Below are 23766 nucleotides of genomic sequence, written 5' to 3'. Positions count from 1 at the left end.
TATCTGTTGATGGATGGCAGACCGTCTTTTGCCCCTGTCCAAGGCATTAGGAGCTGTAGCAGGATGGCTACAGCAGAGACGACTGAAGTTAAATCCAGTGAAGACGGAGGTCCTGTGCCTGAGTCGAGGGGGGGAGGGTTTGCGTACTCAGCTCCCACCCTTGGGTGGTGTGGTTTTAGTGCCAACCAAACAGGTGAAGAGCTTGGGAGTGATCCTGGATGCCTCACTTTCCATGGAGGCCCAGGTCGCGGCAGCTGCCAGGTCTGCCTTTCACCATCTACAGCAGATCAGACAACTAGCACCATATCTCTTCCCTCAAGACGTGGCCACAGTGACCCATGCAACGGTCACTTCCAGATTAGATTACTGTAACTCGCTCTGTGCAGGCTTGCCCTTGAAGCTGATCCGGAAACTGCAACTGGTGCAGAACGCGGCAGCTGACTGCATCACCTATACGGGTGAGCATGCGGCCGGATCTGCTTCAAGGTGTTAGTTCTGACTTTCAAAGCCTTACGCGGACTGGGACCAGCATATCTGCGGGACCATCTCTTCCCGTATATGAAGGTCGCTTCATTCAGCCTCCCAGGATAGGCTGACTGTCCCTGCCCCAAAAGATGCCCATCTTGCCTCTACCAGGGCCAAGTCCTTTTTGCTCCTGGCTGCAACCTGGTAGAATCAACTCCCTATAGAGTTCCGGACCCTACTTGGCTTACTAGCCTTTCGTAGGGCCTGTAAAACGTAGCTGTTCTGCCAGGTCTTTGGGTGAGGCGGCGGGCATCTGCCCACTAGATCAGTCAGCCTCCCCTACTGTATATCCTACTGCGCTGCGCTGACTCGCTTCACTGTCCAGCTGCACCATCTCATCAAAATTGTTCTGCCGAGCTATTTGTTTATGGAATAATTGTAATTGCTTTTATTAATATATGATTTTAATGTGATTTTATTTATGCTGTGCTCTGCCCTGAGCCCCACGGGGGAACAGGTGGAATATAAATATTATTTTATAAATAAACTATTAATAATAATAATACAATATGACTGATTTTCTATTCTACTTTTAAAGCATGACTAAGATGCTATATGGCAAAGTTCTGTCACCATTTAAATGTTCAAATGTAAAACACTCATTAAAATGGAATCTTCCATCATGTACAGGCAGTTTCAAAGATTTTATTGTGGATCTTGATGTCATCCACTGGCCAAATGTGGAAGCTTTGGTTTTACTACATGTTTTTTTACAAAATTGGCTAAGTACCACAAAATATCCTTTGAAGTAGCATCAAAGAAGGAATTTTCCTAGACTCAACGTCTGAAATAATTTCCTTAACTCTCATGTGTGCTCCGTCTCTTTGAATCTGGTTCAACTGAAATAAAGAGGCCCTGTACACCTGCTTCATGCCTATCCTGATGCATGGTATCAAGAGAACAAGGCACCAGTCCATTTCTGGTTCAATACACTTCATAAGAAATTGCCTAAAACAAGAGGGGAATCCTGCAAGAAAGAAGAGTTGAATTTATACTCCACCCTTCACTTGGAGTGGCTTACAATCTCCTTACCTTCCTCTCCCCATAACAGACACCCTGTGAAGCAGGTGGGGCTGAGAGAACTGAGAACACTGCTCTTGAGAGAATAGCTCTATGAGACCATGTGACTGTCCCAAGATCACCCAGTTGGCTGCCTGTGGAGGAGTGAGAAATCAAACCCAGTTCTCCAAATTAGAGTCTACCATTTTTAACCACTACACTGAACAAAGGGCTTGTGAGGGGCACCTTATTTTCTCCTCCTCCACTATTTCCTCTCTTCCTTCCCTGAAAACCACTGAAATCCACTCCCCCTTTCCTGCTTCCTTGTCTCCTTCCCACCTACCCAACAAACATATCTTTTATCTGTTCCCCACATTCAGCTGTATTATTTATCTACTTTATTTATACCACATCTTTTTCAACAATGGGGGCCCAATGTAGCTAACATTATTCTCCTCTCTTCTATTTTATTTTCATTTAGTGAAGCAAGTTAGTATCAAGATCCCTTGCCATTGTTTATCAGAGACAGGGCCTTCTCGATTGCAGCCCCCTGTTGGTGGAACCAACTGCCAGACAAAGTGAGGGCCTTGTGGAACCTCGCGCAATTACACAGGGCCTGCAAGACTGTCCTCTTCTGGCTGGCGTTTAATTGACACAGCACCTGTATTTAAGGGAAGTGGAAGAAGGCCATCGTCACTGAAATAGCACCAAACTAATATTCTGTTTTAACGGTTCTAACTATTGAATATCTTGTTTTATTGTTGAATGTGTAATATTAATACTTATTAATTTGAACTGTTGTTGGGATTTTTATGTTGTGAGCTCTGGGGGAGACTTCCGGCTGTCAACAGTCACAGACGCTTAGTTGGGAGCTTCCAGGTTTTAAATAGTTTTTAAGGTTTATTTTTGGATAAGCTTTTAATTTTGCTCTGGCACTCCTTGGTATACCATTATTTAGCTTATCACTCACACGTTGATATGTTTGTCTAGCTGCTGAAAGGAGTTTTGAAAACTTTCATTGAGTTCAGAAGTTTCTCTGTGGGCTGTAGCCTTGAGAATTGTTTGGTGCAGCAAGCTACTTAGGATGAAATACCTCATTATCTCATGCGTGAAGAATTTGCTTTTAAAACTAATATCTGGCTGCTGACTGAAAAAAGGGAGAAGAGGTGGAAGGAAATTAACTACGCCGGTACACTAAAGGAATTGTGGCTTAGAAGGCTTAGGAGGTGAAACAATGTGAGTAAAGGACAAAAAGGACTGTCTTACTTTGATTTGACTTGGCTTCCCTGAGTTCTTCTTGATGCAGTTTCTGCCAGACTTTCCTACTAACAACTGTTTACAAGCTACAATCTACAACCAGCCACACCCAGCAAGTTCTATCCCCAGCCAAGGAGTCTGGATAGAGAGTGCTGAGACTTTGGCATCTATAGCGCTATCTCCTGGCTGAAGCATTTTATTGTGTGCTGTGGATGTGGATTGTGGTCTGTGGATGTGGATTTGAAAGATCACTGAAAATCACCGAACCTTGGAAGATCCTAAGTGAGTTCTGGATCTCTGATTTGATTCTTGAAAGCAGCTGAAGTAGCTGAAGTTTACTGCATCTGTTTGGTTGCCAAGTTGTTTTCACTGAATTGCCATGGGAGCCCACAAACACCCAAGAGAGTGGACAGAGTCTGCTCCTGCTAGGAGCTTCAAGCAAAGTAGAATTGATGACTTTTTAGCAATGTCTGATACTTCAATATTCCCACCAGTAACAGGTTTCAGCTCTTGCTGAATTAGCTGATCTAGAGACTACCTGTGTTGATACTCCTCTTCATGTACATGATGCTTGTGTAGAAGAACAGCTGGGTAACCCTGCACTGGACTTCTATTGGTTTACAGGCAGGGGGAAATGAAAGAACTGATATAAATGATGCAATTTTTGTGAGCTGCCCTGGGCCTGCTTCGGCGGGGAGGATGGAATATAAATAAAATCAAATAAATAAATAAATATCTGCACGCTGAGTGTGTGTGACTGGCCCATAATCACCAGTGAGCATCCACAGCAGAGTGGTTACACAAAACTGGGTCTCCAAATATAGTATGAAATTCTAACCACTATATCAAAGTAGTTTCCAGGGTGGCTGCAGCTGATGAGTAGCAAACAGCTGGGGGGGGGGGTGAGTCATGCAAGTCACCCAGAGATTGGTGCTGATCCAGGCCCCGATGAGTCCTCCCCTGAAAGGCCAAAACAGCCCTGAAAAGGGTACGGAACCTCCCTCTGCCGTTTACTGACATAACTGTGCTGTACAGGCTAACAGTGTTTAATAAAACTTTTAAGAGTCTTGCAAATCTACTATATGCAATTTAAAGAGGTGCAACTCTACAACATGATCCATCCACAATGAGCACCCAGGTATAATCATTTCGTCATGTCCAAAGACTTCCTCAGGAGTATCTGGAGTAGTCTTATTTCCTCCAAGGTTATCAGCTTCTTGTTTCATTTTTATTATTAATGCTTCCTGCAGTTTCCTCAAAACTTTTTATTCTAGAATTAAGCCATGATAATGATAAGATTCAACACAATCGTGAGCCTGCAGCCTGCAGCGTAGCTGCTAGGCTGCGTCGGCTCTGTTTGCCTCCCTGGGAGGGAGGAGTCGGAGCTCGCCCGTTTGGGCGCGCAATGTGGGGGATGGGGCCAGCCGCTTTATCGGCTGGCTTCTGCTTCCCCCAGCAGTCTTTCATCGATCGGGAACAAAGGCGGAAGAGTCCTTGGTTGCTGGTGCGGTCGGGAGCCTGGGCAGCGTCCTAGGAGTCCGTGTTGGCTGGGAACAGTCGGGCGGCGTCGCAGCGTTGGCTTGAGCACAGAGAGGCATCGGAGGCTTCCTTTGGGGCTGAAGAGCGTGCTGACGGCGTGCTTGGCGGTGGCGGCGGCTGCGTCGGCGGAGTTTTGAGTTGGCTGAGTCTTGGCTGGGGCTGGGGGGTTGTTTAAGTAGTTCTGGTACCTTTTGCCTGGCTGCTTTTACTGTCCTGCCCTAGATAAGTGAGGGTGGTTAGGTGGGCTTTGGCTTGAGGGGCCTTTATTGAGGAGTTGGGGTGGTCTGTTCCCCCCCCTTTTTTTTCAGTCTGAAGCAGATGGCCTGAGGGATTTAGGGGCTCCTTGGTAGAGCATTGGCTTGGTAGGTAGTTTGTCACAGGTTTAATACCTGGCATCTCCTACTGGTGAGGGTTAGTTAGGCTGTGAGGAGAACATCAGCCTGAGACTCTTGGGAGCTGATGTCAGTAGTGTCAGGCCGATAGGGGGCCATTGCTGTCTCATTAAATGGTGTATCTGGGCAGAAAGTGGGTGGTAGCCATTCGCTGTCTCATTTGAATTGTCTCTGGGCAGAAAGTGGGTGGTGGCCATTTGCTGTCTCATTTGAATTGTCTCTGGGCAGAAAGTGGGGGTGGCCATTTGCTGTCCCATTTAAATAGAGTATCTGGGCAGAAAGTGGACGACGGCCATTTTAAATACTTGTGAAAGGTGTGAAAGGCTGTTGGCAGCCATTTTAAGTCCCCTTTTTTCCAGTGAAGGGGGGTGGCGGCCATTTCAGACAGCGTTACTCTGGCATAAGTTGGTGCAGTTTACCTATTGTGAGATGGCTGGGGGTAAGGGTTCGGGTAAGTCTAAGGGCAAGAAGCCTGCGCCTAGGCCATCTAAGGTACCTCCTAAGAGGCCACCTCCCCCGTCTTCCTCTTCGGACGAAGAGGGCGAAGCAGCAGTGGACTCTAACATTTTAAGTAGGTTAAGGGCGCTGGAGCAGGCGTCGGGTGTCCCTCCGTTAAGTGGGGGGGGAAGTGGTAAGCAATCCAAAAAGGTGAGGCAGGCTAATATACTCACAAGACTGTCTATGCTTGAGAGCAGGTCTGGTGGAATCGGGCCTGGCTGGGATGTCGGTACCGGTGGTCCTGAGGCTGTGGCTGGAACGTCTGGTGGCGGTTTGCCATTGGTGCCCGCTGGATTTGGAGGTAGGTTTGGGGATGCCTCGCAAAGCGGGTCAGGGCAGAGTTGGCCATGGGGGACATGGGGGCCGGCTTCAGCGGCTGGGCAGGGTATGTCAGGGGTACCTGCATCTTCTGGAGTGGGAATACCGCAGAATTGGCTGTGGCCAGGTGGGCAGGGTATGCCTTGGGCGTGTCCATCTACGGGGCAGGTGAATTTGGTGGGTTCTGTTATGGGGGCTCCTTCTCCATATGGAATGGTGCCTTTCGCAGCCTTGCCCTTTGGGGAGGTTGCTTTGCCGCTGGGGGATCATCTTCTGCCGGCCACAAGGGAGAAGATTTTAAAAGGGGAGTATGTAGACATATTTTCCCTCCTGTATCATGAGCTAGAAAAAAAGGATAAAGAAGATTTAGATGACAAGGAGAAGGAGAAGTTGAAGAAGAGGAAGGTGGACAGGACCTGGGCAAATTGGCTGCCTGGGTTCTGTATCTATGCTGGGGTGATTGCCAGGGCGCAGCCATGGCGGGCGGCATCTTTGTTCCAGTATCTGGACATAATATATAAAGGCTATACGGCCTTTAGTGGACCAGCCTGGTTGCAATATGACCAGTAATTTCGTATGAGGGCCGCCCTGTATCCGTCCCTTCAGTGGGATCGGATCCATCAGCAGCTTTGGCTGCAGGTGATGTCCCCGGCTAGGCCTAATCTGGGTGATCTCTCCGACAGCGGTCACCTGGTAAGTAGGTCGTCCTCTGCTGCTTCAGTTTCATCAGGATCTCCCCGCGGTACAGCGGGGCAGGCGGTTCAATCCCGCTCGCTCTGCTGGGATTATGGAGCGCTCGGGGTATGCAACAGGAAGGCATGCCAATTTAAGCACGAGTGCCCTATGTGCAGAGGATCCCACTCTTTTGATGAATGCCCTAAAGCCCGGGGGCGTAGGAATCCAAAGAAACCCGGAGGGAGTGGTGGAGCCTTTCCGCCCAAAAAAGGGACCCAGCCCGGTAAGGGTGGGTCCTCTTGAGCAGTGGCTAGCAAGGTATCCTAGACAAGTTGATAGGTTGTATTTGTTAGAGGGTTTTAAGTTCGGTTTTAGGATACCTTTTCGGGGGTCAAGAGTTCAGTTTGTGTCAGGAAACCTTAAGTCAGTTCAGGGTTTGGAACAGGTCGTGCGGGACAAAATTGCTAAGGAACTGGCTGAGGGTAGGATTTTGGGTCCCTTTTCACGTCCTCCAGTGAGTACTCTTCGAGTCTCACCTTTGGGTGTGGTCCCTAAAAAGACGCCTGGTGAATTTCGTTTGATTCATCATTTGTCTTTTCCCAAGGGTAGGTCAGTGAACGATGGGATTCCGGAGCACTTGTGCTCTGTAAGGTACACTAGCTTCGACCAGGCCATTGCCGTGGTCAGGCGTTGTGGGGTGGGAGCAGAATTGGCTAAATGCGATATTAAGTCTGCATTTCGCCTTTTACCTGTCCACCCTGATGATTTTGAGCTCCTGGGGTTTTCGTTTGAAGGCCAATTTTACATGGACAGAGCACTGCCAATGGGCTGCTCTGTGTCATGCGCTGCTTTCGAGCGCTTCAGCACATTTTTGGAATGGGCTGTACGGGAGAAAGTGGGTCTGCAGGATGTCGTTCATTATTTGGACGACTACTGTTTGTGGGTCCCAAAGGGACGGGGCGTTGTGGGCGGCTACTGGCCGGTTTTGCTGAGCTGGCTGCCGAGCTCGGGGTGCCTTTGGCACCTGAGAAGACAGAGGGGCCAGCTCAGAGGTTGACCTTCTTAGGGATAGAGATTGATACTGTGGCACAGTTGTCTAGAGTGCCTCCGCAGAAGATATTGGAGTTGAGGTCTAGGATTGGTACCTTTCTTCTTAAGAAGAAGGTTACCTTGCTGGAATTGCAGCAGCTAGTGGGGCACCTCAACTTTGCATGCAAAGTGGTCGCTCCTGGAAGGGCTTTTCTTAGGAGGCTGTGTGATGCTATGGCTGGGTTACGCCAGCCTCAGCACAGAACTAGGGTTACCAGCAGCATGAGGGATGATTTGAGGGTTTGGCAGGAATTTTTGGAGTCTTTTAATGGAGTCTCCTTTTGGAGGGAGGACTTGAGGCTCGAGGCCGAGCTACAGGTCATGTCTGATGCTGCTGGTTCCTTGGGTTTTGGGGTTTATTTCCGCGGACATTGGTGCGCGGATAGTTGGCCTGATTCATGGGCACGGGTAGGAGTGAACCGGGATCTCACGTTTCTCGAGTTCTTTCCCATTTTAGTCGCGGTTTGGCTGTGGGGGAAGGATATGGCCAATCACACAGTTCATTTTTGGTGTGATAATATGGCGGTGGTCCATGTCATTAATTCCCTCTCATCCAAATCGGTGAGGGTTATGAGATTGGTGAGAGCCTTCACTCTGCGTTGTTTGCGGCTGAATATTTTGTTTTTAGCCAAACATGTTCCTGGGGTATGTAACGGGGTAGCTGACGCTCTATCTCGTAAACAGATGGAGAGATTTCGTCAGCTGGCACCGGAAGCAGACGGAGAGCTGGTGCCAATGCCCCAGGAGCTATGGCTGATTGGAGAGCCGAAGCCTGCAGAGCGATAGGTCTAGCCATTGCGCCTAGCACTCGGAAGTCTTATGAACGGGCTGTGCGGCAGTTTGAAGACTTTAGGGCTGAGGTAGGGTATCGCAGAATTTGGCCCCTTCCAGTGGAGGAATTGCTCCATTACTGTGTTTCGCTGAGAGGTAAGGGGTTGGCAGTGCGATCCATCAGGGGGCGCTTGTCTGCTCTGGCTTTTGCCAGCAAAGCGTTGGGTTATAGGGAGGCTACAGCAGACTTTCGTCTGCAAAAAATGTTGGAGGGGTGGTCTAGAGAGGCCGGTCCCAGAGTTGATACGCGGAATCCTGTGTCTCCTTTGATTCTGCGTGGTTTAAGGAGGGTATGGGACGTGGTGTGTGCTTCATCTTTTGAAGCTTGCTTGTTTCATGCCGCGTCCTTAGTGGCCTTTTTCGGGGCTCTCAGGGTGAGTGAGCTGGTGGCTCAGTCTAGGAATGATGTCTCTGGCAGGGCTCTGCGGTTGGGGGACTTGCAGCTGTCTGGGGGTAAGGCAGTCATTACTGTTCGTCATTCCAAGACGGATCAGTGGCAGCGTGGTACTACGCTCGAGCTTGGTAGTTGTTCCGAGCTTGAGCTTTGCCCGGTTACCGCGTTGGCTGCTTATTTAGCAGTCAGGGGCCCCATGGTTGGGTTTTTGTTTATGCATGTGGATGGTAAGCCATTAACGAGACATCAGTTTTGGGCCGTGACATCCCGGGCTTTGGGTGAGCTGGGGTTGTCAGGAGTGCGGTTTGGGACCCACTCCTTTAGGATCGGGGCAGCCTCTACGGCGGCCGCCATGGGGTATCCTTCCACCTCTATTCAGAGGTTGGGCCGGTGGCGTTCTTCAGCCTATAAGACATATGTGCGACCTTTTTTCGGGCCGTGAGTGGCTTGTGGGTTGGATGTTTATTGTTCTGGTTGTGTTTAACTGTTTCTTTCTCTTTAGATGCTGCTGTTCCTGGCCAGAGGAGCCGGAGCCGAGTTCTCATCTGCGGCCATAGCCACGTGTTTTGGGCTGCTCTTCAAGCACGGAGAACTGCGGCTGGCTCTCAGCTGGGACTCAGTCAGCATGCTGTTATCGAATGGCAGGGGCGTCGGGGCCTTAAGTGGCCGGGCCTGCTGCCTTTATTGTTCACTGATAGGATGGGTCCTCCTCCTCAGATCTTACTTGTTCATCTGGGTGGTAATGATCTGGGGTTATTGAAGGGCAAGGCCTTGGTATGGCAAGCCCGTGATGATTTCCAGCACATTCGGGAGCGATGGCCGGGGACCATCATTGTGTGGTCAGCCATGCTGCCCCGCCTGGTGTGGCGTTGTGCTTTGGACCCTGCAGCTATAGAGAGGGCCAGGTATAAGGCAAACAAGGAAATTAAAAAGGCGCTGGAAAGGGGGTTGGGCCACTTTCTGCCCCATCCGGACATTTCGGTGAAATGTCCTGACCTCTACAGGGGGGATGGGGTCCATCTCTTGGAAAAGGGTAACATGCTTTTCCTGAGAGATTTGCAGCAAGGGTTGCGGGTGGCTTTGGGCCTCCCGGTGGGCGCTAAGCCCTAAGTAGAGACTTGGCCTTAGTGGTGGCAGGTTTTTGGGGTTTAGGACACTATGCGGCTAGGGGAGGACTGCGAAGCATCCCCCTTTTGGGGAATTTAGGGTCTGGCATGAACAACCTTGGGGTTTGGAGACCCAGGTTGGAGATTGCAGACTGTCCAGAAGGCTTGGCTAGAGGGTGCCTTTCCGCCGAGACGTGCGTCTGGGTTTGGGCCCTCTGGTGCGGGCCTCCCTGCTGGGCCTGCCTGGAGGGAGCTGAGTTGCTCAGCTCCGGCTGGGGGGCTGGGTCTCTCGCCCGTTAATGGCAGGGGAGCGGTCGCGGTGACCCCTAGCCCTGGCCAGGCCGCTGGTGGGGTTCCCTTGCTGTTTATGCTGTTAATTAATAAAGTGGCCCAAATTTTATTCCAATGCATTGTGTCTGACTCTTCATTCTGACCTTGCGGGGCAAAGCTGAATGGAAGTTGAAAATTCTTAACTACGTTATGTTATAAAAAACTTACTTCTCAACACCACTTAAATGTTAATATATATGAGGGCAAGTTAGTCACTAAACTTCTTTTTGTTGTTCAGTCGCACTGTCGAGTCCAACTCTATGCGACCCCATGGACAAAGTCACACCAGGCCCTCCTGTCTTCCACCATCCTCCAAAGTCTGCTCAAATTCTTGTTTGTTACATCAGTAAAGCTGTCCAGTCATCTCATCTTTTGCTGTCCCCTTCCTCTTTTGCTTTCTGTCTTTCCCAGCATCAGTTTCTCCTCCAGTTAGTGCTCCCTTCTCATTAGGTGGCCAAAGTATTTGAGCTTTAGCTTCAGCATCTGACCTTCCAGGGAACAGTCTGGGTTGATTTCCCTTAGGACTGACTGACTGGATCTTCTTGCAGTCCAAGAGACTCTCAAGAGTCTTCTCCAGCACCACAGCTCAAAAGCATCTATTCTTCTGCGCTCGGCCTTCCTTATGGTCCAGCTCTCACAGCCATACATTACTACTGGGAATACCATCGCTTTGACTATATGGACTTTTGTTGGCAAGGTGATATCTCTACGTTTTATTATACTGCCCAGGTTCGCCTTAGCTGTCCTTCCAAGGAGCAAACGTCTTTTAATTTCATGGCTACAGTCACCATCTGCAGTGATCTTGGATCCCAGAAATCTGAAGTCTGTCACTATTTCCATGTCTTCCCCTTCTATTTGCCAAGGTGTGATGGGGCCGGATGCCAAGATCTTAGGGTTTTTTTTATGTTGAGTTTCAAGCCTACTTTTGTGCTCTCCTCTTTCACCCTCAACAAGAGGTTCTTTAGGTCCTCTTCACTTTCTGCCATTAGAGTGGTATCATCTGCATATCTGAGGTTGCTGATGTTTTTCAAGGTAATCTTAATTCCAGCTTCTGCTTCATCCAGGCCAGCATTCTGCATGATGTACTCTGAATGTAAATTAAATAATCAGGGTGACAATATACATCCTTGTCGAACTCCTTTTCCTATTCTAAACCAATCAGTTGTTCCATATCCTGTTATGACAGTTGCTTCTTGACCCTTATACAGGTTTCTCAGGAGACATGTGAGGTGGTCTGGTACTCCCATCTTTTTAAGGACTTGCCACAGTTTGTTGTGATCCACACAATCAAAGGCTTTAGAGTAGTCAATGAAACAAAAATAGACATTTTTCTGATACTCTCGTGCTTTCTCCATAATCCAGCAAATGTTGGCAATTTGATCTCTAGTTCCTCTACCTCTCTGTAACCCAGCTTTAACTTCTGGTAGTTCCCGATCTACCTGACATGGCAATCTGAGTGCTGTTGAGTTGTCTGTTTATAGAATGTTTTTATTGTATTTTATTGTTTTATCATATGTTGTACTCTGCCCTGAGCCAATGGGGAATGGGCAGAATAGAAATATACTAAAATAAGTAACTAAATAAAATACTGCTGAAGACTAGCTTGTAGGATCTTTAATATGACTTTGCTGGCATGTGAAATGAGTGCAATGGTGTGATAGTTTGAACATTCTTTGACATTACCCCTATTTGGGATTGGAATATAAACTGACCTTTTCCAATCCTGTGGCCACTGTTGTGTTTTCCAAATTTGTTGACATAATGTGTGCATCACTTTAACAGCATCATCTTTTAGGACTTTGAATAGCTCAACTGGAATACTGTCATCTCTGCTTGCTTTGTTGCTAGTAATGCTTTCTAAGGCCCATTTGACTGCATACTCCAGGATGTCTGGCTCGAGGTCAGCAATTTCACCATCATGGTTGTCAAGGACATTGAGATCCTTCTTGTATAATCCTTCTATGTATTCTTGCCACCTTTTCCTGATCTCTTCTGGTTCTGTTAGGTCCCTACCGTTTTTGTCCTTTATCATGGCCATCTTTGCACGAAACGTTCCCCTGATTTCTCTAATTTTCTTGAAGAGATTTCTTGTCCTCCCCATTCTATTATTTTCCTCTATTGCTTTGCATTGTTCCTTCAGGAAGGCCTACTTATCTCTCCTTGCTGTTCTCTGAAAATCTGCATTCAGTTGGGTGAATCTTTCCTTTCCACCTTTGCCTTTCGCTTTCCTTTTTTCCTCAGCTATTTGTAAAGCCTCATCAGACAGCCACTTTGCTTTCTTGCATTACTTTTTCTTTGGGATGGTGCTGATTGCTGCCTTCTGTACAATGTCACGAACCTCCGCCCAAAGTTCTTCAGGCACTCTGTCTGTCAACTCTAGTTCCTTAAACCTATTCTTCACCTCCACTGTATATTCATAAGGGATATAAGCCTTCTGGAATTTTGGGGACCCTTGGGGGCTGCTTTTGGAGGAGAAAGAGGCAGGGAAGTTGCATTTTTATACATGTCTTTTAGATAGCACCCAACCCCTTAATTCTAATACTGCATGTTACATTGTTTTGTAAGTGTACAAGATTACATATACACTGCAACACTTAAATTATTCAGAAGATGGCTTTCCACGGGGATATTTATGGAATCAGATTCTGTTTCTTTTAGACAGGACTTTGACTCCTCTAATTTTATGTTTATGAAATCTATAAACAGAAGGAAAAGCAAGCTGTTGTGAAATATGCAGTTCATGCAGCAGCACGTATCAAACAAACACCCCCCCCCCCCATATTTTTAATTTGTATTTTTATCATGGTTGCAGTTTGTTGAGCTGTTTATTGCATATATCTACTTTGTACTACACTGTTTTGTAATATTTGAAATTTGGTTATCTCATTGTTCATGTTACGTATTATATTTCTTTTTATTACATTTTTTCTTATTTTCTTATTTTTATTACATTTTTTCTTATTATCTTCAGCAAGAAGAACAGAAAGTTAAATAAATGTTTTAAAATTATTTTTATCATACTAATTCATGTCGGTATTTATTGGTGTCTCACGTTTCTTATTGTTTAGGCATTGCTGTTTATTGACTTTATAGTATGATTACTGATTTATGCTGTGACTTTTTATCTTATTAGTTTAAATTATTTTAATTATTGTAAGCCACCGTTTATGCTTTCAGTGATAATGTGGGTTAAAAATGTCTTAAATACAGACATGAATATAATCGAGCTCACTGAAATAAGAACCCTTGATTATATGAAGTCTTGTCGTTTGATCCAAAGGTCACCTTGGGGCTGGATTACTGTAATGCCCTCTACATGGGACTGCCCTTGTCTCAAATCTGGTGACTCCAGTTAGTGTAGAATGCTGCTGCCAGGCTGCTAATGGGAGTTTCTTTCCGGGAACACATTCCACCTGTGCTGAAAGCGCTGCACTGGCTACCAATAATGTACTGGATTCGCTTCAAGGTGCTGGTTTTAACCTTTAAAGCCCTATATGGCCAGAGTCCTGCATACCTTAGGGACTGCCTTTCCCCATATATGCCCCAGCGAACACTTCGGTCCGGGTCTTGAAACCTGTTGACAGTCCCCAGCGTCAGAGAAGTTAGGCTTCAGTCAACTGGAGCCAGAGCCTTTTCTGCTGCTGCACCTAGCTGGTGGAATGAGTTGCCGGAGGACATCAGGGCCCTGCGAGAGCTCCCACAGTTCCATAGGGCCTGTAAAATGGCACTCTTTCAGCTTGCTTTCCCATAATGGCAACTTCTACAGCAACGAATTAGGCCCATAAACCAGAAATTTAATACCACTCTGGACTTCCTACCACACTATGGCGATCTGGGGTCCCTTTGGAACACCTAATACTGATAATTCAGTTATACTGCTACCATCGAAATTAACTGTTCCATGAATTAATGCACTAGCACCTACTGTGCATGTTGTTTTATAATTGATGTTTTACAATTGTTTTATGTTCCTATGTTTTATCGATGTTTTATCTTGTTTGGTTATTCTTTGACCCCAATCTGTGAGCCGCCCTGAGCCCGCCCTTTGGTGGGGAGGGCGAGATACAAACAAAATAAAATAAAATAAATAGACAGCAATTTGTAATTTAATTCTAGGGCACAACTATTCCATTTATCCATATTTCCAACTATATGCATGCTGTAATAGGACAAGGTAATCTTGAGAGTCCCTTGGACTGCAAGAAGATCTAACTGGAGAAGATCCTGATGTAGGGAAAGACAGAAGGCAAAAGAAGAAGGGAACGGCAGAAGGTGAGATGGCTGGACAGTGTTACTGATGTAACAAACACGAATTTGAGCAGACTTTGGAGGATGATGGAAGACAGGAGAGCCTGGCGTGACTTTGTCCATGGGGTCACAAAGAGTCGGACTTGACTGCGCGACTGAACAACAAAAAAGAAAAGATGGCAATAATTTTGGCATCAAGAGTGGTGTATGAACTACCAGACAAATAGATCCATGTTGGTCTGAATCAAAACAGCAAAGTTGGAGTCCAGTAGCACCTTTAAGACCAACAAAGTTTTATTGAGAATGTAAGCTTTCATGTGTTAAAAACAATAGTTTTGGATGAAATTACCAGGCTCTTTGCTACAGCTGCATTTGCTCCAATCCTACCGACAGATTCTCACCTGAGGTATATACAACAAACCTTTTTAGAACTAAAGTATCCACCTGATTAAGTCAGGAAACAGATTAACAAACCAAAATGATACCCAGAGTAAACCTGTTACAAGACAATAACAGAACACCACTAGTGGTCACACACAACTCTCAACTCAAAACAGTTCAACACATCATCAACAACTTACAACTTTTATTGGACAGTGTCAGCTCTCTTTCAAAAGTACAGGGAGAGGGGAATCTTTTTTTGCACACAGACAACCCCCAATCTCAAACAACTCTTCACCCACAAAAATACAACATCTTGCTTTAGCACAGACACTGGTACCTGTAGAGCTTGCAATAAACCCAAATGCAACTTTGTTGCCACATGCACCCAGACAACACAATCACTGGACCTAACTGCATTAACTACACTATCTCAGGCTCTTTTACTTGCTCATCTTCCAACATTATATATGCCATTAAATGCCAACAATGCCCTTCAGTTCTTTACATAGGACAAACAGGACAAAGGATAAATGGACACAAACCTGACATCAGGAATTACAAAACTGAGAAACCTGTAAGAGAACAACCTACCAGGACATTCAATGAGTGACCTCAAAGCACTGCAAACAGACCTCATGAACAGAATGGAAAGGGAAATTGCTGAATTACAAGTTATAATGAAACCTGGAACAAACCTCCCCAGGGACTGAACAGGGATATTGGTTTCTTATCTCATTACATAAGCTAAACCCATTATACATCCAATGTATTCCAATGTACTTCTCTTTTACAATAGTGTCTCATAATAATGTCTATGATATTACGCAATATAACAGTAGAAATCTCTGACAGAACTACTCTTAGAAAAGGATGTTGTTAGTTCAACCATAGAGGTATACATCCACTGTATTCTGATGTATTTTTGTATTAGTATTTTAACAGAGTAGACTCCAGCTTCATTCTACAGAAACATGTTATTTTAACCCAGAATTTAGAGCAAAACATTATAACAGACTAGTGGAACATTACAACAGACCAATGGGACATTTACTTTATTACTCTTCACAATTAAGAAACCTAATGGCATAGACATCAATCTCCAATTCTAACATTTATTGCCTTTCCCCCCCTCCCAGTCTACCTAAACTGATGATAACCAGACCCAAACTTGTCATTCTTTTAATCTGCTGAAAACATTTTCGCTATTTTGCATACTAATTCACTGCCCACTATCTCTATATTTAGAACTATTAATTCTATCCCATACTATTGTCTGATGAAGTGTGCTTTTAGCACATGAAAGCTTACATTCTCAATAAAACTTTGTTAGTCTTAAAGACACTACTGGACTCCTACTTTGTTCTATCAGGCAAATAGGAAACTACTACTGCTGGCAGAAAAGCCTTGAAGTACTGCCAATGTTATACTTTTCAAATTGTTTTCAAACAGTAATGCCAGACTAGCAAGTGCACATACACATTTCTACTGCATTTTACTTCTCCTATGTCTCCATGCCACAAAAACATAAATTTCAGAGATGAACAGAACAGACTGTATCAGTACACATTTTAAGCAAATTCTGGGCACATTAACAGTACGCTGTGTCAGTTTGCATTACGTTTCTTAATGTAATAAGAGCCTGAGAAGGTGATCCATATAAAAATTAAACAATCAAAAGGTAAGCAAAACAATGTAACAAGTAGACAGTTTATGGGTGAAATCATAAAAAAGCATAAGATAAAAAACGCAAACTGAATCATGAATACACTGATGTTCTTAAAACCATTTTATATTTAGTCTGTAACCTTAGCTTTCTTTCTCCATAGAACCGATGGCAATGCTGCCATGGCGCTCCCAAAAGTTTTCTCAAGCAGCACTGTCCTGACCACACCTGTTTAACTTCAGCAATGTTATTATATCTCAACCCTTCAGACTTTACCCTGGGTCCTAGACTTGGCTAACTAAGCTCACAATACAAGAAAAGCCAACTCACGCAATCCATCTCTCCGATCTATCTAATTACTTCAAAGTATGTATGATGAACAGCTGTGCAAAGGCTCATCCACAAACACAGGTCACACTTCATCATGTCAATGCAGGATCTATTTAATATATCAACGAACCAACATTCAAACCCCTTATGCTGAAGCACTCACATCAACAAAGTTAGTAAGCTCAAACTTACTTCTAGTCAGTAAAGAAAAGACAGGGTATTTGACATTTTCCCCTATCAAAGTATAGCAGCCTGGGAAAGGGACATTTTTTATGGAGTAGGCTAGCAATCAAGTAGGCTAGCATTAAACCATGCTCTCTTCTACAGAACCACAGAATTGATCCTAATTTCCTCTTTTTTAAAGGTGGAAATAATACTGACTTTGACCATGGATGGCCCAATCTCGTCAGATCTTGGAAATTAAGCACAGTCAGCCCTGGTTAGTACATTAATGGGATATGACCCTGGAAGTCTAGGGTTGCTATGCAGAGGCAGGAACTGGCAAACTATCTGATTTGAAAACCCTACAGTGTTACTATAAGTCAGCTGGGATTTGACAGCACTTTCCACCACCAATATTATTTGGGAATAACAGTCATGGTATTTCAATCAATGTTTTTTGGGAGTGGAGTACTTTCCCCCTTAAATTTGTCTTTCTGTATTGCTATACACAATGAAAATAAAGAACATAAGCAAAAAGAAATGAATTTGAATGAACAAAAAAAATGCAGAGTAGGTCTGATAAGACAACAATTACATAAAAAGGAACATGTAAAATAACCTTCGCAAGAAGCATATATGCTGTGTGCTAAACCGCCCTGAGTCTGCTTGCGGAGTGGGCGGGATATAAATCTAAGATAAATAAATAAAATAAACAAACTTTACTTTAAAAAGATGCACAACTATATAGCATTTTAAAAATAACTTTCCTCCTAACAATTTGATTAGTACAACAGAGCTTAGTGTAATACTGAGATATGAACAACAAGCTATCAATATGTTTGTGATCCTGTTAGCCCTAACACAGAGTAAAATAATAACACAAAAATCTGAAATACTTTACAAGTGATAGATTTGTTATAATTACATTATTCGACAGTTTATAAAATAAAGCATGTCTGTTTCATGTGGTCTATATTTGATCTCAAATATCAACTTCAAACAGAAACTATACTTAACTACATATTGTTATTTTTCTTTTTAAATTTCTTATCCACAATTACATATTAACTATTTGGGGCAGATCAACAACCATCACCAAACTCCACTCCACTCCAATTGTAAAACTTAAATGCTGAAAGAACTGAGAATGGTAGATTAAAAAGAAGATTTAAGAGAATATGAGGGGTCTTAGCTTTGAAACAGAGCATTGACTTTGCATGCACAAAGTTCCCGACTCAATCCCCAGCATCTCCAGTTAAAAGGATCAGGCAGTAAATATGAAATATTTCTATCTCAAATCCTGGGAAACCATGAACAGTCTGATGAGACAATACTGATCTTGATATAGGAATGATGTCAGTCATTACAAAACACATTCATGTTCAGCCTTTGTATCTGAAGTGGACTGTGGTAAGGGTTGTTAGGAAAGGTCCCCTGTGCAAGCACATCACCACCATGACTCTGGGGTGATGCTGCTTTCACAGCATTTTCACTGCAGACCTTTTTTTTACGGGGTGGTTTGCCATTGCCTTCCCCAGTCATCTATGCTTTCCCCCCAGCAAGCTGGGTACTCATTTCACCAACCTTGGAAGGATAGATGGCTGAGTCAACCTCAAGCCGGCTACCTGAAAACCCAGCTTCCACCAGGGATCAAACGCAAGTCGTGAGCAGAGCTTAGTTAAACTGCCCCCAATATAGCATTTTTTACAACTGTCTGTTAAATTTAATATACTTTTGTCTTTTGGATTTGTTCTACCTTGCGTTTCTTGGTAGATTATGATGGGCAGCTGTGTTAGTCTGTCTGTAGAAGTAGAACAGAACAAGAGCCCAGTAGCACCAAAAAACTAACCAAATTTGCAGCAGGGTATGGACTTTCGAGAACCCTACTTACTTCCATAGCAATGCTTGCTGTATGTTATTGAATGACTACTCATTCCTCTACAGAAGGTAAAGTTTGTTCCTGCTATCAAGGCAAACAATATTCTTTTCAGGAAATGTTAGATAAAAATTTGTATAGCTGCCCTTTATGACAGACTACATGCACTATGTAAAAAGCTACACAATGAGCAGCATTGGGAGGTTTATTAAACTAACAGTCTAGAATGACAGATCACACTATGATCAGCATGTCCTTCATCACTTCCTTTAGGTTTGCATAAACTCAATAGTACTTACTTGCAGATATCATCTTCTGGGTCCTCAAGCCCAAACCTTTCATCAAAAGTGAGCTGTATCAACACATTCTCCTCAATTGCTACTAATCGCCACACCAGTACTGTGTTGCGGGGATAAGTATATGGGAATTTAGGGCTGTGAATACTTCCATTAGCAGATACTGTAATAATCTTCTCATGCTGAGGTTCTTGCACTCCTGTAATAAATACATACAAAAATATTGTTTGCTTAATCAAATATGAGTTTCTATGGTATGTGAATTAAAGAGGACTGCAAGATAAAGGTTTTAAAAGTTAAGAAAATATTTTTGTCTTTTGCAAATCAGAAGCCTGTTACTCAGAAACCTACCTACTGGCCCAATAAATTGATGACTGTAACAACACCCATATCATCTGTTGTGGAGTAGTGACTTAACAGCCTTGATTTGCAAAAGACTATACCTCATGGAATCCCAACACTTCCCCCACAATACCACACCCAGGGAATTTAAAATGATACGTTCTTCAATTTAGTGATCGGCATACTGAAGTACTTGAAAATGCCCAGTAGAATCTTGGAAGGGTATGTTTGCATGGAAAAGCTCTATGCATGTTGTGAACCTCATTACAAAACACTTCTTAGCTGAGAACCATGAATTCAAGCATCTATTGTGAACTGAGAGTACAAAGGAGAGAGCGAGAGAGAAGGGAAGGACAACAACCAGTCCACACCAACTTTGAGAGGAAATGGCCACGACCTTTACTGAGTATAATCAAAGAAGCACTGATGCAGCATAAGGCAACTCCCCACTCCCACATTGGCCAATGATGCAACCCCTCACCCCAGTCCACCTACTGGGCACCGCAAAATGGCATGTCCAGAGGTCTCATATGGGCATGCATCACTGTGTCACCTGAGGATGGGAGCCATGTGCCAACTCAAGCTACATAACGTAAAACAGCCAAGCCTCAAGACCCCTTATGGGGATCTCTTACAGAAGGATAGGCCTCCCCCCAAAACTGGATCTGGCCAAGTGCCCAAACCACCTCAATAGGCAAGCAAGGAAGAACCAGGAATATGGAGTAAAACATGAAATGTTCACAGAATAGTTCTGAACCCAGAGAATTTAGAGCACAGAGAAACTGACACAATTACTATTTCAGATATTGTGATAAGCTATTAAACTTAAATTGTAAGGAACCTTAGTTTATAATTTAGTAAACTGCTTTATTTGTTAATTGGCAACATTTTAAATTACAGAAGTCCTAAATATATACAAATATGCATCTCAGGTTAAAACTAACATCTTCCTATTACATTTCTTAATTATTTCCATTTTACTTCTTATAACTTTTATATTATAGTTAACTGGTTTCCACTTCAGTGATACACATGCAGTTGTGCAATAAGAAGGTGTTTAGACTGGACTGCCAAACAAAGCCTGCTCAGGAGCCGATTCTGCAGGGAAAGTTCTCTGTTGGGGCTCTGCTGAACAACTTAGTTTAGACTGGACTGTCCAACAGACCCCACTCAGGAGCTGATCCTGTGCCGACAGACACTGCTGGGCAGCCTGGTAATTCTCAAATATTATCCCGAAAAAATCCTGGATACATTTGGAAAGCCAAAATATATCTGTTATAATACCTATAAGGTATTTTCCAGGTATATTTTCAGTTCAGGTAGACTTGAATGCACAGCTTTAATTTAATTAAAGAAAGAGATAAAGGCAAACAAGCTCTCTCAATCCACATAGATGATTTTTTTTTTGCAACCATGTGTCTTTTAAAATGAAAGGCAGAGAAAGATGGATGTGGTGGCAGTGGCTACTAAAGAACAGTAGCTTAATAGCTGTTCCCTCTCTGCTTACTTACTCTGGGAAAGTATAAGTCTAATTTTTAAAATAATTAGTGTTATATGAGGACATCACACTTCCTAACAGTAGAAATGTAATAATTTCTTTTTTAAAAAATGGTAACTACAGAAAATCATTAGGTTGGAGGCCAATTACTGAAGCTATGTGTTAGGATCATGTGCTAAAACATGTTATCCTGAGAACCATACAGGGATGCCAACATAATAAATCTCGGTTCACGGCAAATTCTGCTTTTCTTTTAACTGCATCCTTTTAAAAATGGAAGTAGTAGCAGGGAGGCAGCAGCTGGTACAAAAAAGCAGCATATATGTGCAAGAAATAATGTGAAATGGACATTCAAAATTCATTTAGACATAGAACATCTTGCCAAATTACTAGCTTCCTGCTTTCAACTGATGAACAGGACATGATTTGAACTATTATGTGCCATTGTATTTGCACGTTTTTCATGTTTTTTTTTAAAATTCTACTAATAATAGCAATGTCTCTTTCCCTTAGCAAGATTCATCATATGAACAGCGGCATAACCACCTGTTTACCCATGGAGGACCCTTACCTATATATCATCATTAGCTCACCCAGAAATTACACCCATATCTGGAATAAGCAAACTCCAAAGACTCATGTTTTGTACAATTTGATTTGACTTCTGATTCCAAGAATAGTCACACCTCTCTATGCAGTCGGTCCCTCTTACTGCCTTTTGTTTTCATGTCCAGGAATAAATAAGTGCATTCCAACAAGTCAAACAATTAAAACCAACAATTACACTACAACAATCAAAAAATAAACAATAAAACAGTAAAACATTCAAACAATTAGGACATATTAAGAGTTAAAACAGTCAAACCAATAACTTGGATTTAACTTAAGGCAGCGTGGATAGTGTGGACACTTAAATTTACAGCTTGGTGTTCAAAAGATGTCAATTATATCGGCCCGATTTTCCCCCAGTCCAGACAGTAGTCAGCGTTGGGAGGCCAGTTAGATGGTATAGCAAGATAAGGACACCCGCCTGCCTCAGCCAAAGGCCTGGCGGAACAGCTCCGTCTTACAGGCCCTCCGGAATGGCAACAAATCCGAGAGGGCAAGGTGAATGTCTCCTGGGCCAGCGATGGTCAGAAGATGTTGAGTAGCCAATCGTAATGGCCTCCAGGGCTCATATGGGAAGAGGTGGTCCCTCAGGTATGCCGGTCCCAGGCCGCATAAGGCTTTAAATGTCAGTACTAATACCTTGAAGCGGACCCGGTACTCGATTGGTAGCCAGTGCAGACTGTACAGCATCGGCTGACTGCTCGCCCATACAGGCGATTCAGTCAGCAATCGTGCTGCCGCATTCTGCACCAGTTGGAGTTTCTGGGTCAACCTTAAGGGCAAGCCTGCATAGAGTGAGTTACGGCAGTCCAACTTGGAAGGGACTGTTGCATGGATCACTGTAGCTAAGTCCCGAGGAACCAGGTAGGGCACTAGATGCTTGGCCTGCTGAAGATGGTAAAAGGCAGATCATGCAAGTGCTGTGACCTGGGCCTCCATAGAAAGGGTGGGATCCAGTATTACACTCAGACTCCTCACCTTCTGAGCTGGCACAAGAGATGCGCCATCCAGGGTGGGGAGTCAGATGCCCGATCCTAGCCCCCCACGACTCATAATCCCATAGTCCCGCATGCTTGCCCTATAACTGGAGAAATGGCTTCCCCCCAAAGCACTTTTAAAAAAATCCTCTTTGCCCTTATGCAAAACCTATGACCAATAACGATTTAGTTTTTTGTATCTGACAAGTCCCCTGAAATCACTGCTTTTAAAAAACCTGCTTTGAGACTACTTCTATTTTGTAAATTGCTTAAACTCCATCTGATGCATATTACACAGCCCATTTTCCTTTGATTTACTATCTGCCTGGCTACCTAAATCTTCATTGGTGCTAATTTAGGTTCTGATACTTCACTGGCACTGATTCTGGGATTTGGGTATTGGTGGCTCTCCCCCACTTCTGCCTGCTGTCTCTTACTCTTTTCTCTTGTATCTGAATGGGGCAACTTGCTGATAGTGCTTGGAATCACACATTCAAATTTAATTTCGCTTCCCTCACCCTTTTGATTTACATGATTCTCCTTTAGTAAATCTCATTTATTCCAACCTTGCTGTAGTGCTTCATCACCTAGTCAAGGATCATTCCACAGGCATTTGGATTATTGCTTGAACTGGTGTTTAAGTGTCAGGCTATGTGCAGCATTTTACTGAAATACAACACATGAAAATAATCTGATATAAATACACCAGTCATATTCAAGGCCCTTTTCACACACATGCATGACCATCTGATGGTATGTCTATGAGAAAGAGCTATCAGCTAACAACATAAATAGATGTTTCTTCAAATTGTAAGACCCAACTTATTTGGGATTGATAAAGTGACAAGAGATATATAAGTGAGTTTAATAGTCCAAATTTCACAGAACAGTGTACACGTACAAAAGAAAAAAAACAACATTGAGGCTTCAGTGGAAATATTCCAAGCAAATGACTTCAGGAGCAGAGCTGAAGATTGGTACCAAAAGCATGTCATATTCCATTAAGAGTAAGTTTGAGACATAGTTTACACAGAATTCATCTAATGTTTTTCAAAATGTTCTATAATCTATTAGTGCCATATTTTATTGCAACAGGTTCCAATTTTTAATGTGGAAATGTTCATTTATATGTTTTACAAACCTGACAGCTACAAGCAAATGAGATACCTATATTACAAATTTTTCCCAACAGCTAAAATAATATTGCCTAAAGTCACTTGTTCAGCTATGGATACACATAGTGGCAAATCCAGGTCTTTATTACAGTTAGGTGGGAAATACTTCAACTTAATAGCCAAAATTCGGAAGCCCAAATAAAATTCTTATTATTATGTTATGTCTCTGGTTTCAGCATTTCAGAACTTTTGCTGTATGTACATAGATTGGTAAACACATCACATACAAACATACCCAAATTTCTCCAAAATA

At 43.7% G+C, this 23766-nt stretch overlaps 1 protein-coding gene across 1 annotated transcript in view; it reads right to left on the bottom strand.

Annotated features, from left to right (window-relative positions):
- Positions 1-23766, bottom strand: part of PDGFC (platelet derived growth factor C) — a 209376-nt gene that overhangs the window by 87362 nt on the left and 98248 nt on the right. Inside the window, exon 2 of the mRNA XM_060246607.1 lies at positions 18916-19111. Within this exon, the coding sequence (XP_060102590.1) occupies positions 18916-19111 (196 nt within the window). The remainder of the gene's footprint in view (positions 1-18915; positions 19112-23766) is intronic.

The sequence above is a fragment of the Heteronotia binoei genome, chromosome 9, assembly GCF_032191835.1.
Source record: "Heteronotia binoei isolate CCM8104 ecotype False Entrance Well chromosome 9, APGP_CSIRO_Hbin_v1, whole genome shotgun sequence".
NCBI lineage: Eukaryota > Metazoa > Chordata > Lepidosauria > Squamata > Gekkonidae > Heteronotia > Heteronotia binoei.
Note: the sequence above shows the minus strand (reverse complement) of the source record. Positions and strands in the feature narration are given on the sequence as shown.